We start from the raw sequence: 15730 nt of genomic DNA, 5'->3' as shown, positions 1-15730 counted from the left end.
GTCACAAATCCCCCGCATTCCCAGCTCAACTGGGCCCACCCTGACATTCCAGCCTCCATTCTCTGCCTCTGCTGTGAGGTTGGCATATCGCAGCTTCCCCTCTCACGTGCCTCATCCAGAGCATCCTCCCTCGAGACTGTTCGCTCAAGACACAACACAACCCCTGATGAGAGAAAGGGTTAGATAATACAATATGAGGCAATGTTAGTCAGGCTTAGTTCGCTTTTTTTTTTTTTAACATGTTTAAAATGAAAAAGAAAATGTACAAGCAAATAAGAAAAAAGGCAGAAAAAAACAAGTGAACTTTAACAACACAAATATAATGACTGAAAATAAGTTAATACTTATTGATTCCTGACCCCATTTGTCATAGTTTATTTAAACTTCAATCTAAAGGCTGAATGTGGAATGATTTTAGGTTGAGAGTTGATAATGTGACAGATTTCGTGTCACTTTGTTCTCATGGTGTAGTTTCCACAACATTGAAGGACAGGAAGAGAGGAACAGAACACCACGGTTTCAAACTGTGCACAACGAGCCAATCAGATGCGTGCATCGGCTTTCAGCGGCTGTATGCGGAAGTGAGAGAGGATACCAGCTGGCAGGAAATAGAACAAAGGGAAGCAAAGAAGACTGCCTTCAAAATAAAAGACTCTAAACTTTTTTATGATTTTTTCTTCTATCTCATTTGTGATTTTTTCTTTCTATCCGCAGTTGCCTCCAACCCCATTTTGATTTTTTGTTTCATTTTTTTCAACCTTTGCACTTTCACCAAACACATTTATCGCAACTGTGGCACGATATCCCATTTCAGGGTTACCTGCTTTTATTTTGAAAGTGTAAAAGGAAAGTTGTTTGTGAATGATGTTAATAATCATTATTACCGTGCATCATCAGCAGCAGCAGTAGCAGTGATAGTAGCAGCACATCTGGCTGTAGGTCGAGGTAAAGTCCTCAGAGATCAGCCTGTAAACAGAAGTTGTGCGTGAACAGAGCAGAAGATGCAGCCGGACACGCTGTTGCACGTCGCTAACGTCAGCACGTTGTTTATGTGCATGGTGCTGAAGTTCCCGCAGATCTTCGTGCTGATCAGAGTCAAGTCATCCAGCGGAGTGAGTCTCCCCAGTCTGCTGCTGGAGCTCACCGGGTAGGACAGTGTGTGTGAGCGTGTGCGTGTAAGCGTGTAAGCGTGTGTGGCTGTGTGTGTTAGGGTTGGTCATCACAACCCTGGGTTCAGTGGGATCCCTGTGCAGATGATTAAATAATGTTGTTACGTTGTCTTCCTGTTCACCAGAGTGTGTATCCCATGTGCAGAAAACCACACATCCAGACTCCTTTTAAAATCTACCAAATTGATCGTTTCTTTTTTGTTTTTAAGGACGTACATCCTCCTAAGTGTGATTTATAACTAAACACTGAATCCCTAGTACATGGAGGAAAATTCGGCATAGATATGATCCACCACCTGCCTGTTAACATTCTAATAAAACGTTAGAACTATATTAAAGCCCCACCATCCTCCCTGCCCCTCTGTTTGCGTCATACAAATCCCTCCAGCTCGTTCATTTTTTTCGTAGATTAAGTGTTAAATAGGACACGAGCAGATTGTCTCCTGTTTGCTCACTGACTGAGACTTAAGGCACACAACTCAAAAGCTGCCTTTTAGTAATGAATAAGAATCCCACTGTGAAGGCCTCACATTAAATAATTGTTGTTTTTATGATCTGAAAACTGTCTTCTTGTTGGTCTGTTAGTCCCAACATCTGGATGAACCAGCTGTGTTGCGCGATGTTAAATCAGTGTTTTTCTCCAATGTATATGCGTCCACTTGTTCACCAGGATTACTTGTAGTTTAGAACTAAGCATCTTTGTGTCTGCCCGCCTGTGTAATTTCTCAGTGTCCTCTCTCTCCTCTGTGCCTGGCAGCAGCTGCTCTGACCTCAACGTCTCCACTATGTGGGTGAGCGATAGCCTTTCGTCATCGTGCATGCTACAGCGAAAGAGCCAAGCCTTATCAAAGCTGCACTGGGCGAGACGTTTATGCAGCAATGCTTTTATTTTCTTAATATAAATTACAAAGCAAGGCTGTAGTCCAGAGGGAAAAAAAACATCCCTGGTTAAACATACATTCACCCTTGTCATCTCTAATGGGTCTCTGGTATTAGGCATCGTCACTTTGTGGGAAGAATCTGGATTTACAGCGTATGACCACAGAGTAAAGTTGCAGTAAATCATGGGTTCTTGCTCCGTGCAAAATAACAGCCCAGATTAAATCAGCGGGCTGTCCGCTCTTATCGGTCAACACGTCTGACTGTGAAATGATTCCACTGGTTGCTTGAGATTCCCAGCGTTCAGATTCAGACCTCTTCATTATCCAGCCTGTCTGAGAGTAAAAAGCTGAATCTGAATATGGCAAAGTGCCACCATCGACCTTGCTTCTGGTAATGTTACGAGTCTTTGTTCAGATAAAACCCCCGATCAAATTCATAGCTGCCTTAATGATCCATGTCAGTGTAAAACTCAAATCTGTCTCCTGAGCTGCAGTCGGTGAGAGAGATCTACTTTTTTAAAACATTTTTTCCAGGATGTTAAGGCTATTGTCAAAAAGCGACTTCTACTTCTAACATGTGAAATATCCTTGTTCAGCTTTCTCTCAAATTTCACGTTTTGATTGTTTAGCATCATGGCAACTTCACCTTGCATCCGTTTCCAAGCCTTCACCATGCCTGCTCATAGAGACCTACACACACGCATCCAGCTGTACGTTAGCTTGGTAAACAGGATCTTCAACTGTGGAGTCTCTGAAACTGTTTCGCTCAAGACGAGAAAAGATCTGGCTGAAGAAAACTCCTTCCTCAGTTTGTTTGTGTTTGGTTCCCAAGCAGTCTATCAGTTGTATGACACCTGAGCTTCAGCAGTGAAAATCCTCCCCACTGCATTACTCATTGTGTATGTGTTGTGTTTGCTTTTGAACGTGGCTCCAGTGTTTCATTTAAATCAGTGCTGAACGATAACCTGACAGCATGTTCTCTTCATCGCAGGTACATTGTATTTGTAACGTACCAGATGTACTATGACTACCCACCTCCAACATACCTGGAGTATCCCATCCTCATCGCTCAGGGTGAGTCGTCCGACGTTATGTGATGTCCTTCAAAAGTGTTCGGCTGGGAAATAGGTTTTAGATTTTATGGCAATTTTTCAGAATCAGATTTATTGTCACTTTTATGAAATACAGGCAACTTACTTACATGCAAAATATCATTCTCGGCAGATCTTGTTTTAATCTAGACTCCTTGATTGTGTTGAATGTCATAAACTTCTCTCTACAGCACTTGTCTATTAGACACGTTTACATGAACACCAGTATTCTGATATCAACCCGATTAAGTCAATAGTCTGAGACTCTATCATGTAAACAGCATTTTCTGATTATCTTAAACTGAATAAGGTCATAGTCAGAATAAGAAATAATTAAATTAAGACATCTTAAACACACACGTCCTATTTTTTTTCCACAGTATTGTGCGACATCAACATGCACGACAAACACCAACTGCCTGACGACACATAACCACAAACATGGAAATGTATTTTGTTAACCCTCCTGTTCTCAAATTTACTAACATTTTTTATCCTTTGGCCGGCAAAGAAAATTGATAACCAAGTTACTTAAATAGCTCTTTAAGTAAAACATAAGCCTCCGCCCACCCCCTTATACATCCAGAACACCTATTAAACCAGACACAAAGCATCAAAGTGCCAGTTTTATGCCAATCGTTCATTTTAATATACAGGTGACAATAAATCAGTAGATAATGTGCATGGTTGATATGATCAATAACTGATATGATGTGAGAACGCCATAGTCATATGTATAGAAACTATGCATAGAAGGAGGTATTGAACTAAGTGAGAACCACAGTAACAGAATATCTTCCTGAACATCAGAGCTCAGTTTATATCAACCCCACATCTCTGACATCTCAACTCTGGTGGAGTCACATGTCACTCCTTCAAAAGCAGATTTGAGTTGTGTAAACTACAAAAAAATGTCTTCTGAACTGTTTAATGAGGCAGTGAAAACATATAACAGTTTATCAGTGATCCGTGAATGAGAAAATCAAAGCCAGCCCTGTGAAACATGCAGTCCGTCGTCATTAGCCCTGAAGAGCTCGGGGCGTGTGCTAACCTGTCCTGTGTCCTCAGATGCTATCCTCCTGCTCCTTATTCTTCACTACAGCGGCAGTCTGCCGCAGAGCCTCATCTACACTCTGGTGTATCCTTCCACCGCACTGTTGCACTTCCTAATAAGTGATCATTGAAGAAAATCAATGACCCCTCGGCCTTTGCTGATTTTGCTACGTCACGTGTTATTGCCTTAACATAATGTTTGCAGGTTTGTCGGAGGCTGGAGGCTCCTCACCGTGGAGAAGTGGATCATCGATCTGGCTATGGTAATAAATCTGTGCAACATCAATCATAAGTCAGCATGTCCGAGAGTAAGCAGAGGGACGGTGTGTCATCAGTCAGGAGTAATGAGGTGGAGGCTTGAACAGAAAGTTACCCAGACATCATTGCACCTGCTGTATCCCAGGGAGACGCCCAGACCTTATAAATGCCAAGTAGTCCTGTTGTTCGATGACAGGAAGTCTGGAGGCATTTCTACATATCAGTGGGAGCAGTGATCCCACAACACTCAATTCTCTTCCAAGTTTTTAGAAGCTCCAGAAAGTTTTAGAGATTACGCTCAACTAAAGGCCTGCGGGTCGCATTTTACTGACACACCAAACACTGGCTCCAAAGAGGTACTTTCACATTTTTGTTACCTGAAGGCCACCGTTCTCAAGACTGTATATAAAGATGGACATGTATCCACTTTCTCCCACTAGCCGGAAGTGAAGCCAAATGTTGTTTGCAGCCTCTTTAATCTCTCTCTCTCTCTCTCTCTCTCTCTCTCTCTCTCTCTCTCTCTCTCAGAGCCTGTGCACATTCATCAGTGCAGCCAGTAAATTTGCACAACTGCAGTGTCTGTGGAGATCCAAGGATGCGGGGCAGGTTAGCGCCCTCTCCTGGAGTATGGCCACTTACACGTGTGCGGGTGAGTGAAAAAAAACCAGTAGTCCCCAGTGTGTTTATCTTTTTCTGCACATTCCCTCCCTGTCCAGACTCTGGACTGTAGACTTTTTATCATCATGATAAAGCTGTTTTCAAAAAGCATTTCTCAAGTTAATGCTGCTGTAACATTTTTTATCCTGTGGGGGTGTTGACCTTGCCCTACCGTAATCCTGTGGAATCTCATATTTTTGGACACTAGGTGGAAACAGAAATGAGCTGTCCATATATCTGAATGTCTAATATCCAACATAATGTTATTAATTAAGATGCTTTAATTCGCTCTGGTTCACAGCTCCTGAAGGAAGCATCAGTCTCATTAGCTGCTAGATGCTCCACTATGATCAGCAGCTAGTTGTAGACTTTGGCTGCTGACAGACAGGTGGCATACATTAGCTATTTTCTAAAGCTTAAAAGCAACACTGTGCAACTTTTAAACTTAAAACTTTGTAAATAAAAGTGGGAGTGTCTGGGCGCAGAGCTGCATCCTGTGGGAAATCTGTGACAACCAATTAAAGAGCAGCACATTCACTTGGCTGGGTGCCCCACACCAGGAAGTATTATGTATTTAGACAGAAATTAACCAAATACAAAAACAACTTGAATTCTCACAAGTGCTTACAGTCTACGAGTAAAATATTATTATATAATTTAACTTTGTTGAACAATTTTTATACAGGCTTTTCTCAGGATGGTGGAGGAGCCGTAGTGCCCCAGCGCCCAGTATTAACCAGCCGCCACTGCTAGTAGGCCAGGCAGAGAAAGGCTGCAGAAATATTCTTACAGCAGCTTTAGATTTTGATTTAATGTCATGGAACTTAATTATTTGGCAAGTCTGGAAAGTTTAAGATGACTGAAACCTGCGAAGATAATAAAAATGTCATGGAATGCTTTACACAGGCGCTTTCTCAATATACGAGACGTTTTCCCCTTCTCCCTAAAGTACTGTTGCTGTAATGTTTAAGTTCATGAATATGTATTAAACTATTTACTCAGCTCCTAATTTAATAAATTAGCAATTCAACACTTCATTAATAAAATATCAGACGCTCTCTTGGATAATTAGGAAGTCATTAACTCGGCTGCCTCTTTGTTTCAGCACGGATCTACACCACCATGGTGACAACTGGAGACATGCAGGGTAAGAGACTGAATTACAAACGACTGTGGGATCTGACGCATCTCACATAAGGATCCTAAATATTCTCTTGAAAAAGATTAGTTCTCTAAATATCGATGATCATTATTTTACATGAGTTAAAGTTTTTTTTACGTATCACGTCGCCCTGGGGTTTTGCTTTGAAGAAACAGAGCAGGAGTGAAGTTTTATAAGAAGGCAGCTTCTGAGCACTCGGCCTGTACTATCGACCATGTTCAGTCAGAATTCATGCCTTTGCTACCCTGAGGTAAATTTTTGTTATGAATGATTGTTTTTGTTTTTTTTAATCTTATTTGTGATGAAGTTTGTAGCTTTTACATATTTTCAGGGGAGAAAATGCAGTAGTCTGCAGTGTCAAATATTAAGTAGGATTTTATTCATGGTAGGTGTTTGTGTTCAGGAAAAAGTGCTGCTGAATGGGAACCTTGATATTCTTTGCATGCCCAGTTCAGTGCAGTACTTCCTCTGGGAACACACAGGAAGTAGAGTAAAAGATGGACAACCAGGTCAAGAATGTGAGCGGCGGTTCTAACAGCCACTTCTCAAAACAGTACGAGACGTAAAAACTTTGGCTTCTTCAATTTGTGGAGGCTGTATTTTCCTCGTAGGACAATCTCATGATTTAATGGTGTGACTGAAACTAATAATATCTACCTACTAGTCCCACAAACCTCTGTCTGTATGTGATAATATCGCAAACCCTTCATCTTATCAGCTTCACACCTGCCATGTGTATTGTTAAGGGCCCAAGAAAGTGAAGTGCAAGTTTGGTACGATTAGGAAATGCGATACTTTGGATATTAATACAGATAGAATACACAGGCGATCTGTAGCGGTCAGTGAGGGCGAGGCAGTGTACCTTCAGACTGCTGATCGAGTTGAACAGGTTTTAGATAAACTACAGCAGCAGTCAGCAACTGGGTCAGACCGCAGGTCAAAATTGACACCTGGGTGTTGATCTGTCATGGGAGCAACATTCCTCTTTAGCAATATGTTTTGTTTCTGCAATGCTTTATATCAAGCTTTTATTTTGAAAAGTTGTGAACTCGGGTCTGAATCTTGTTGATTCATTATGTGAAAAAATAACAGCATTTAAGAACAATAATTCAAACTTGTATACAAACCACTCATGTGAACAGTAATGACGCAAATTCAGTTTCATTGTATGAAAAGCATTGACTATAAAATCTTCACTGCAGATAAACCAGGGAGGATGAACACAAAGTTTTCTAACTTCACTCTGCACCACAGATTGTTTATAAAAACCACTGCACACAACATTCTTTAAATGAAACCCAGTGACAATGTTAAGCTTTTATCAGAGGCAGGAACATTCACATCAGCAGCTTTTAACTCACAGATCCTTCATTTATCAGTACAGTTCAGAAACTCCACATCGATGGTTCACTGTGAACAGTTCCCATCGTCTTATTTCTGATTAACTCTCTGCCTTTGTCACAGTTCTGGTGCGGTTCATCGTCATGACGCTGCTGAACCTGTGGGTGCTGCTCACCGTGCTCTACTACCAGAGGCACAGCCGCAGCTCCAAGAAAGACGACTGAGATTCAAGAGCTGGATCCAGAGTTGATTCAGGGTTACTTTGGAATGAGGCCTGCATCGACAAGCATGACACTGACAGGTCACATCAGTCGTGCCACATTGTTCTGGAATTCTTTCCCATACATGTGCTTTTTGAACTGTTTTTTTATCCAAGTGTTGAACCTGCCCAGTTACTTCATAACATTACAGTGACTAGTTATCTTCTACACCTGTAGTGAGAACAGAGACCAATGATTCTTGCTGCAAGTGTTAATTACTAGATCAGCAAGAGCAAAGAATATCAGAGATCTTCCTACTCGGGACAAGAAATACTGTATTTTAAATAGTTTTTACAAATGTGAAGTTCATTTCTGAACTATTTTAATAAATCAAACATTTCAACATCTTACACTGTGGTCGTACTTGAAAATCCTGGAGAAATAATCTGAAACCAAAAGGCACATCCATGTCTTTATTGTTGAAGTGGTTATTATTAAAAAGAGCTGTTTGGTAGCAAACATGCAATCTGGATGTAGAGCCCTTAAATACAAAGTGGACAAGGCTGTATAAATAATATGTGCACTGTATGGCATGTAAAATATATACTGTGTATATTTATAGGTATAAAACATGCTTCTTGGTTAAAGGAGAGCACTCAGCACACACACACAGACACACACACAGACATACTCACACACACACTCACAGTTTACTCTCCAGCTGCTATATAACCCACATACACACAACAATGTGCCCAAACTCAGAGTTTGGTTATTTTTAATACAAAAATATCAGGACAAACACTTAAAAAAAACTTTCAATGGAATAGTGCTGCTCAGTATTTGGACTGATGGGACATGTTTGCATACCTTCAATGTTTCTGCTTCTCTTTGATAAATTCCCCTTGTTTCTCACTGTGAGGAATGACTTAAAAACTAGGTGTAACAGGTGGAGGCCTGTGGGTGACAGCTCTCAAGTGTGAGGCCTGAAAAGGCAAAACACATGCAGGTTCACTCAGAGCAGTTGGTGATGAAAGGAGGCTTCAGTCAAGTATATTTGGAAGTAATACAATGCCTGTGTGTCATCTCTGGTAAAAGCCCAGATGTACATTCAAAAAAACAACGGAGCCGAGCTCGGATCAGAGAAGCATGAACGGTGCACCCCCCCAGAATTCAGTAAACAACAACCCTCAAACCCCACAGTGCAGGTTTGATTATGGGATTGTGAGGATCTCCATCTAATGCCATTCAGAGCAGGATTGTGTTCACTTGTAACCGTTACTGGAGTCACGACAAACGGCAGCAATCCAGTGATTCAGAGCGCGCCACAATCAGAAATCTGAATGAGAGGCACTCCAGGAGTTGTCTGCTCGAATCCGCGAGGAATCTCACACTCCTTCCCCCGCCTCACTGACTTTCCCAGAAGTCACAGCTTGTTCGCTTTAAGTACCTCATTCAAGTTTCTGCGACCCAGTGTGGACACGCCCCTGAAAGCAGAATGGTGAGAAGCAGGAAGCTACAATCAATGTTAAAGAGTTTGAATAAGTACAGATACTGTATCTAGGATCAAGTTCAACTGTGGGTCAACTAAATACAGAATTTACTATCTTCTGAGTGTAGTGTTCCCCCATTAAAACCTTAATCATTTAACACACAAAAATGTCCTTTTTCTTATTTGGCCACGAGATTTCCAAAAAGGTGGAGTCGAGACTTTTCCTGTTGGGTCCTTAACTCAGGCAGCGTGTCTTGGTGAGAAGTGTTGAGGTAAGAATATCCCCTTCTTGTCAGCCCTAGTCGAGTTTATAAGAGCTCTCTCGTGTTGTGTGGGCTCCTCCAGCCCCGTCCCCTTAGAGACACTGATTTGTCCTCGTCTCAGGCCTGGGAGAAGACTTCAGCTCATAATTCAACAGCTGAAGTTCGACGAAATGGGAAAACAGACTTTGTGACTGTCACAGGCTGAAGCAGGACAGGGGGGTGGGGGTTGTGGAGAAGTGATGTGGAGTTCAGTGTGCTGATCTGCAAACAGAGCTTTGTATACACAGTCTTTGATTTAGGAGGAAACACATCCCACCACCTCGAAGATGCACCACACTCCCAAGCAAGGTTAACTAGAAGAGGAGAGACAAACAGATGCAGGGTTAGTACGAGCAAATCTTGAATGAGAAGACAAGAAGATTGAAGATTTAAATGACATCAACTGAAGAATCCTGCATCAGTCGTTCTCACTTTCATCTGTCTTCAGACCTTCTACAGTTAAATCTATGCAGGATTCCCTGGTTCATTCACAGACCTTACACATACACGCCTGTCAATAAGAAACCACAAAGGCCTCTTTTTTTCATAGATACCAACTCAATACCAACAGTGAATTATGTGAGAGATCCTGTTTCTGGCCATGATAAAATTACACGCTTCTGACACTTTAAGATATCAAGTACAGCCCAACCAATTCTGGGTTTCTTTAGGCCATTACTCATATTTGAGACTTGTAATATAAATAAAATATGAGAAAAATATCAATATATTGGCTGAAATAGGTTGTTTTAACATTTTTGTTGGTAGATATCCTTTAAATTTTTTAAGAGAACAATAATCTAGATAGATTCTGATTTGGACATTTTACAGTAGAAAACTAAAGTTTTTTACAAACATATCAGCCAACAAATTTGTAACAAGCTAAAACCACAGGTATATCAGGCTCTGGCGTAATAGGGCAAGTTATAGAATATTTTATTTCAATCAATTTTATTGTAAACAATTATAAAGTAACAACATTTAAAAGTCCTGAGAATATGTAATAAGTTGCATAAGTGCATGTGCAAAAAATACAAAATAGAATTGATAAATTAACCTATAAAACAGTACAACAGTGGATACAAATCTCACCCAGAGGAAAATGCTTCCCTTTCAAACAACCAGTAGTGAAGTGACCCCTGTTATCAGGTGAGCAGCCAAATGTTTCCTTCACATGTAAGTAACATGCACTGGGTCAAACGTACAGTGTGTGCGAAAACACCACCACCACAAACAGACAACCAGGACTGTGTCCCCACATTCACAGAAAAACACCTCTTCTCAGGAAACAAGTTGTTTACAGGAAAACGTGTGGCTAAGGAAGCATAAGTAAGGGGAAGTCATCATTTGTACCAGTGTCCAGTGTTGGATTCTCCACGGCTCATTTTGAAGCCGTTTGACCTGCGAGGGCTGAGGTCAGAGAACGCAAGGTCACATCGGAGAGGCATTTTTAAGCAAGTCAACAGGACAATGTGACCAGAGAAGAGCCCATTGGTCCCAAGCAGCTTTAGAAAAGTCTAAAATGTATGTTTCTGTAGCTGCTGTGGACAGACATCACCCCGAAGACAACATCACTTTTATGGGTCTCATGTAAGGAAACAAGGCTACGTCAATATTAGGTTTTCATTTGAAAATGGCGTTTCCAAACTAAAACGATCTTCGTCAACGCAAGGTTTTGGGCTCTGTATCAGTTTTAATCCCTGCCCATACTAATACACCTGAAAAGTCATCACCAGACCACTCACGAACACTTGGCATGCGAGTGCCAGTGTAAACAGGTTGGTCCAATAGCTCATCTCCTCACATGTAAACAGTGTTCACAAAGACAACAGGGTCAGCAACGCTTGTAATTGATCATCCATGTTGCGTTCTTCACTTGTAGCCGAGGATAATGCCAATTGTTTTCTTCTAGAAGGGGGTCATGTGATGGAAGCCTGACAAATCAGCGAAAGGTTCCGTTGTGACTCAAAAGACCCAATCAGCAAGTGGTTATGATTGTATATGTCATTGTTTCCAAACATCTCAGTTTCCGTCAGTCCAGACTCAAGTGCTGACCCAGAGTTTTCAAACTAAAAAGGGACAAGCACCGTTTCCAAACTTCTTCATTTTAGCGTCTCTAAAAGTCTGAATTAGTGAGTGTGGACTCCAGGCGTATCTGTAGCAGAGTTGATGCATTTTCAAATGAAAAAGTAATAGTGTGAATGTAGCCTAAGCAGCAGGGGGTCTTTAAACACTGAACTCCACTGCCACTGAAATCACTGCACTGCACACAGTGTTACCACATGTGGTCATCAGAAATGAATTGAGGAACAGTCATCATCGATATCATCCAACGCCCAGTGCCAGTCCTGGAGACCAAAGTCGTCCAATCTGAAAGGGGAGATGAGTTCTGATGGCCCGGTAACAATCACTGCATTATCTGTAAACGCACTCGGTTCGGGCAGCCGTTCTCATGTCACGTAAAGGATGGTCCTGAGGGACACAACAACCCTGGTCCGGGGACGTGTGAAGAAAACATCATGGACACGCAGAAAAGAAAAAAACAACTCATCGTATTCATGACTTTAAAAAATCATGGCGACACGAACACTGCTTTAGGGAACGTTTGAACTTTCTGGTAAGTGGATGCACTGAAGATGGGATGTTATTAGGGATCGGCCATCAGGCCGGGAGGCATGTTTGAAATGGCCGAAGGCTAACAGTGGCCTGTTTTTTAGGGTATTTAAAAAAGGACAATTTGATCCAGAGAAGTCAGAGTAGAATTAACCTTGACCAGAGGATATAACTCCAGAGAAATTAACAACAATAGATGAAATAATGGCACATTACATCAACATGTCTCTCAAAGCCAACAAATGCAACACTGATCATTTACATAATATATATGTCTTTAACTAAGAAGCAAATACGTGACCCCTACAACATTATACCCTAATAGATGATTCCATTTTGTAGTATTTTCTAACTAGTGTATTAGATGAGAAAACATATTCTTGGCTCACTACTGACCCCATGTGTAATCTGACATAAATGCATAAAGGACCAATATCAATCTGGTGAATGTCACTAAGAATTAATAAAATTTTTAATTTTATTAATTTATGTCACAGTCTGTCTAAAAGAAAAAAAACTTCCAGTCCCACTCTCCCCTCTGCACGTCTACCTGCTCTTGCTGGTGGGGAGCTGTCGACTGGGCCTCCTCATGGACTGGCTGGGCTGCACCTTCATGGAGGCGCGTGGCGAGGAGCGTGCAAACTGCTCTGGCGGCGGAGGCTTCTTGGGAATCTTCTTGACCAGCCGGCTCACCCACTTCTGCTGCTCCTCCTGGGACACGGCGAGCAGCAGCAGGTTTTTGGCCGTTGACACATCGTAGTTTACTAAGGAGAGGAATTTTCTGTTACCTTTAGTATCAGATTAATCTCTATAAACAGATTCTGCATGTGTATATAAAGACTTTAAGGCTGGAAGCCTTCTGGTTTCCGTTTCTAGTTTGCCCAATCACAATTGAGTAGGCTTTGGTTGCCCACCAGTAAACAATCTGTGTGGAGAGCAAAAGAGGCCGAACACATTGACCAAACTGCATCGGCTACCGGCTTTTTAGTTCATCTGCATTCATATGAAGATAGTCGTTAATAGAAATTATCTTAAATTTTGCCTGGACCTATACCAGCAACAAAAAAATTAATTTGTGTACTGAAATGTTCAAAATGTGTGATAAAAGATACTACACAGACCCGGATATCCGCTGTCTACACAGGAAGCCCCAAAAATACTTGTTTGCTTGATTGTTGCCCCCGAAGGTAAATTTGTCATCAGACGACAGCCGATAAAGATTGTCATGAGATAAATCTTAAAGCTGCACTACCAATCTTACTTCAAAGATTAATCTTTTGGTGGGAACAGGTTTATTTCTGTGCAAATCCTACCTTTGCAGGGAGCAATGATCTCCTCCTTCCTGTCCATGTGGTCTTTGTGGCACTTGATGTGGCAGCGCCGGCACTCCAGAGCAGGAGGCGGCTTGAACATGTTCCACAGCGGCTTGGTGCACGCCTCGCAGTTGGTGGGGAAGTGGTAGAGCGTGGGGATGAACTCGTGGCCCTTGTGGCAGATGTAGCTGGACTTCTCTCCGATGGGCAGTGCCTCCACAGGAAACTCGGGCTCCTTCTTGCACTCCCCTTCATTGGCATAAAGAATCTGGAGAATATAGAAGAGGATGGAAGGGTTTGACACTCAAAAATCAAATCAAACATCAATTATTGCTCAGAAGTTTGGTAAATAATACATAATATTTATTAAAAGGTGACTACACTAAAGCAGAGCTGTGACTGACCTGGAATATCCTGGGGATCTCTTTGGCATCTGCACGGTACACATCTGTTTGAGTGACAGGCCTCACATGGAAGAGTTTGCTGTGTGATGGAAAATAGTCTCGTTATATCTTCTTATCAGAACATCACACAACAAACTGCAGCATCTTAATACAACACTCAACATCACTACAATGCATAAAGTGAAAGTGGTGAGTCAGGTGTCACACTCACTCTATATCCAGCACCATGTAGGGGATGGACTGCTCTCGGTCCTGCTCATTGTTGTAGAAGAGAATCTTCTTGCTGCTCACTACAACGTACTAGAGACAGAACAGATATTGTAAGAAAACATGTGTCTCAAGGACAAGCACTGTTGTACACCGACAAGCTGCTCGCTAATCTTCAAGCGTACCTTTTTCACCCATCCAAACTTCTTGGTGTTGTTTCTCACAGGGAGAGAGAGCCAACCTTCAAGTCTTGATTCTTAGTGACAGAAAGAAAGAGTGTGAGATTTGAAATATTGTATTTAAGCACATTGATCTGCCAGTTTCACTGTAAAAAACAAAAAAAACAGGTTGGCTGCCTTTTTGATGTTTTGTAATTGAATGGGAGTGGCCAGCGCTAAGTAGGTCTGTTCACACCTGACATTAAAAAGCATCCTGAATGCATCTCCTGCTACTACTTGTTATCTGATTTCACTTCCCCGCTCTATATGCAAATGCTCACAAATGTCATTTGTTTACAAAGACCAAATTATGCGGTTTTACCCAGTCTGAGTTTACAGATGTTTCCGATATCACTGTGTTTTCGAGTCAGAGGAAGACAGCAGAGTAGGCGCATTTGCGTTCACAAAGAGAAAAGAATGTGGCCACATGCGTCTGAGACCACCTCCCAATGTGGTTTGAGTGATCCGATCTTAACGCATTGATGCTTTTGGGTACGTTCTCACCTGTAAAAACAGGCCTAAACGGGTCTTAGCTTATTTTTTAATCAGTCAGCATACAGTGTGGAGCAGTGTACCTCAGGGGACATTTCAGTGTCTGCAGAGTGAGTGGGGCTTTCACGCTGCTCTCTGGGGTAAAATCATTACACTAAGATGTCTGCAACAGGTACAGGCAACTGTAGAGCCTGGACCCAGAGTGAGTCTGAGAGAGCAAATTCAATACAGTCTGTAACTAAGGTTTGATATTTATAGTCGGCAGAAATGTGTTGCACATTTCCAATGTGTTGTTAGAGATAACTTGGCTTGTTTACTATATCACATCAACCCCTGCCGAAGAAATTAGCAGTTTACAACACTGCTGCTTGATATTCCGCTAATTCTTAGCTGAAGGTCAGTAAACTAGCTGCAGTAAAATAATCATAAACACAAAAACTATTTTTTGTTTCTTCACAAGCCCAGGGCTCTTGGAACTTAAAACATATTTTATATAGATTTCTGTAACAGTTTTATGTTAGCATAAAGGACAGCAAATCTATTCAGTGTACACGGTATGAAGCTGGGTTTATGGATTGACATCTTTGGGAAAGCTCTTACCTGCATATGCATCATCCGTATCAAACTCTGGTCCACTGCTGACACTGGCTGAGTCCATTGATTGAACACTGAGTGACTGCAGGAGGTTCCGCAGCTGCTCGATATCGCTGTCCTTACTGTCCAGGGCCATCTGCAGCTCGATACGCATCTGGCTCTCATCGGCCAGTTGCTGCAAAATCAAAAACAGCATCAGAGACAAGGTCCAGTCAAAGACACAGGAGAGGACAGGAGACACTGTGCTGCACATGCTCAAAGTTTGTGGGAAGGCAGGACACTA

At 41.8% G+C, this 15730-nt stretch overlaps 2 protein-coding genes across 6 annotated transcripts in view; one reads left to right on the top strand and one right to left on the bottom strand.

Moving 5' to 3' along the window:
• The first annotated feature begins 895 nt into the window (after positions 1-895).
• slc66a3 (solute carrier family 66 member 3) lies at positions 896-9741 on the top strand. Of its 2 annotated transcripts, XM_034575952.1 has the most exons (7): positions 896-1147; positions 3042-3124; positions 4210-4279; positions 4400-4457; positions 4981-5101; positions 6215-6256; positions 7736-9741. In XM_034575952.1, the coding sequence occupies exons 1-7, from the start codon at positions 1002-1004 to the stop codon at positions 7834-7836; spliced, it is 621 nt and encodes a 206-aa protein (XP_034431843.1). In that variant the 5' UTR covers positions 896-1001; the 3' UTR covers positions 7837-9741. The 2 variants fall into 2 exon arrangements, with proteins under 2 accessions (XP_034431843.1, XP_034431844.1); XM_034575953.1 differs by lacking the exons at positions 6215-6256; positions 7736-9741 and having other exon boundaries at positions 915-1147; positions 4400-4671; positions 4981-5097.
• rock2a (rho-associated, coiled-coil containing protein kinase 2a) overlaps positions 8272-15730 on the bottom strand; it is a 37188-nt gene continuing 29729 nt past the window's right edge. Inside the window, exons 26-33 of one of the 4 annotated variants that reach the window (XM_034575950.1) lie at positions 15454-15622; positions 14329-14399; positions 14148-14236; positions 13937-14015; positions 13533-13800; positions 12770-12983; positions 11129-11147; positions 10527-11031 (exon numbers count right to left, since the gene is read on the bottom strand). In XM_034575950.1, the coding sequence (XP_034431841.1) occupies positions 11023-11031; positions 11129-11147; positions 12770-12983; positions 13533-13800; positions 13937-14015; positions 14148-14236; positions 14329-14399; positions 15454-15622 (918 nt within the window). In that variant the 3' untranslated portion in view covers positions 10527-11022. Of the gene's footprint in view, positions 9921-10526; positions 11032-11098; positions 11148-12769; positions 12984-13532; positions 13801-13936; positions 14016-14147; positions 14237-14328; positions 14400-15453; positions 15623-15730 lie in introns of those variants that run through there. The other 3 variants (XM_034575951.1, XM_034575948.1, XM_034575949.1) reach the window with 3 other exon arrangements.

The sequence above is a fragment of the Hippoglossus hippoglossus genome, chromosome 22, assembly GCF_009819705.1.
Source record: "Hippoglossus hippoglossus isolate fHipHip1 chromosome 22, fHipHip1.pri, whole genome shotgun sequence".
NCBI classification, from domain to species: domain Eukaryota; kingdom Metazoa; phylum Chordata; class Actinopteri; order Pleuronectiformes; family Pleuronectidae; genus Hippoglossus; species Hippoglossus hippoglossus.
Note: the sequence above shows the minus strand (reverse complement) of the source record. Positions and strands in the feature narration are given on the sequence as shown.

Coding starts and splice junctions, on each gene's coding strand:
- slc66a3 (XM_034575952.1), top strand. CDS start 1,002: ATGCAGCCGGACACGCTGTTGCACGTCGCTAACGTCAGCACGTTGTTT. Junction 4,280..4,399: donor AGCCTCATCTACACTCTGGT/GTATCCTTCCAC, acceptor TAATGTTTGCAG/GTTTGTCGGAGGCTGGAGGC. Junction 6,257..7,735: donor GACAACTGGAGACATGCAGG/GTAAGAGACTGA, acceptor CCTTTGTCACAG/TTCTGGTGCGGTTCATCGTC.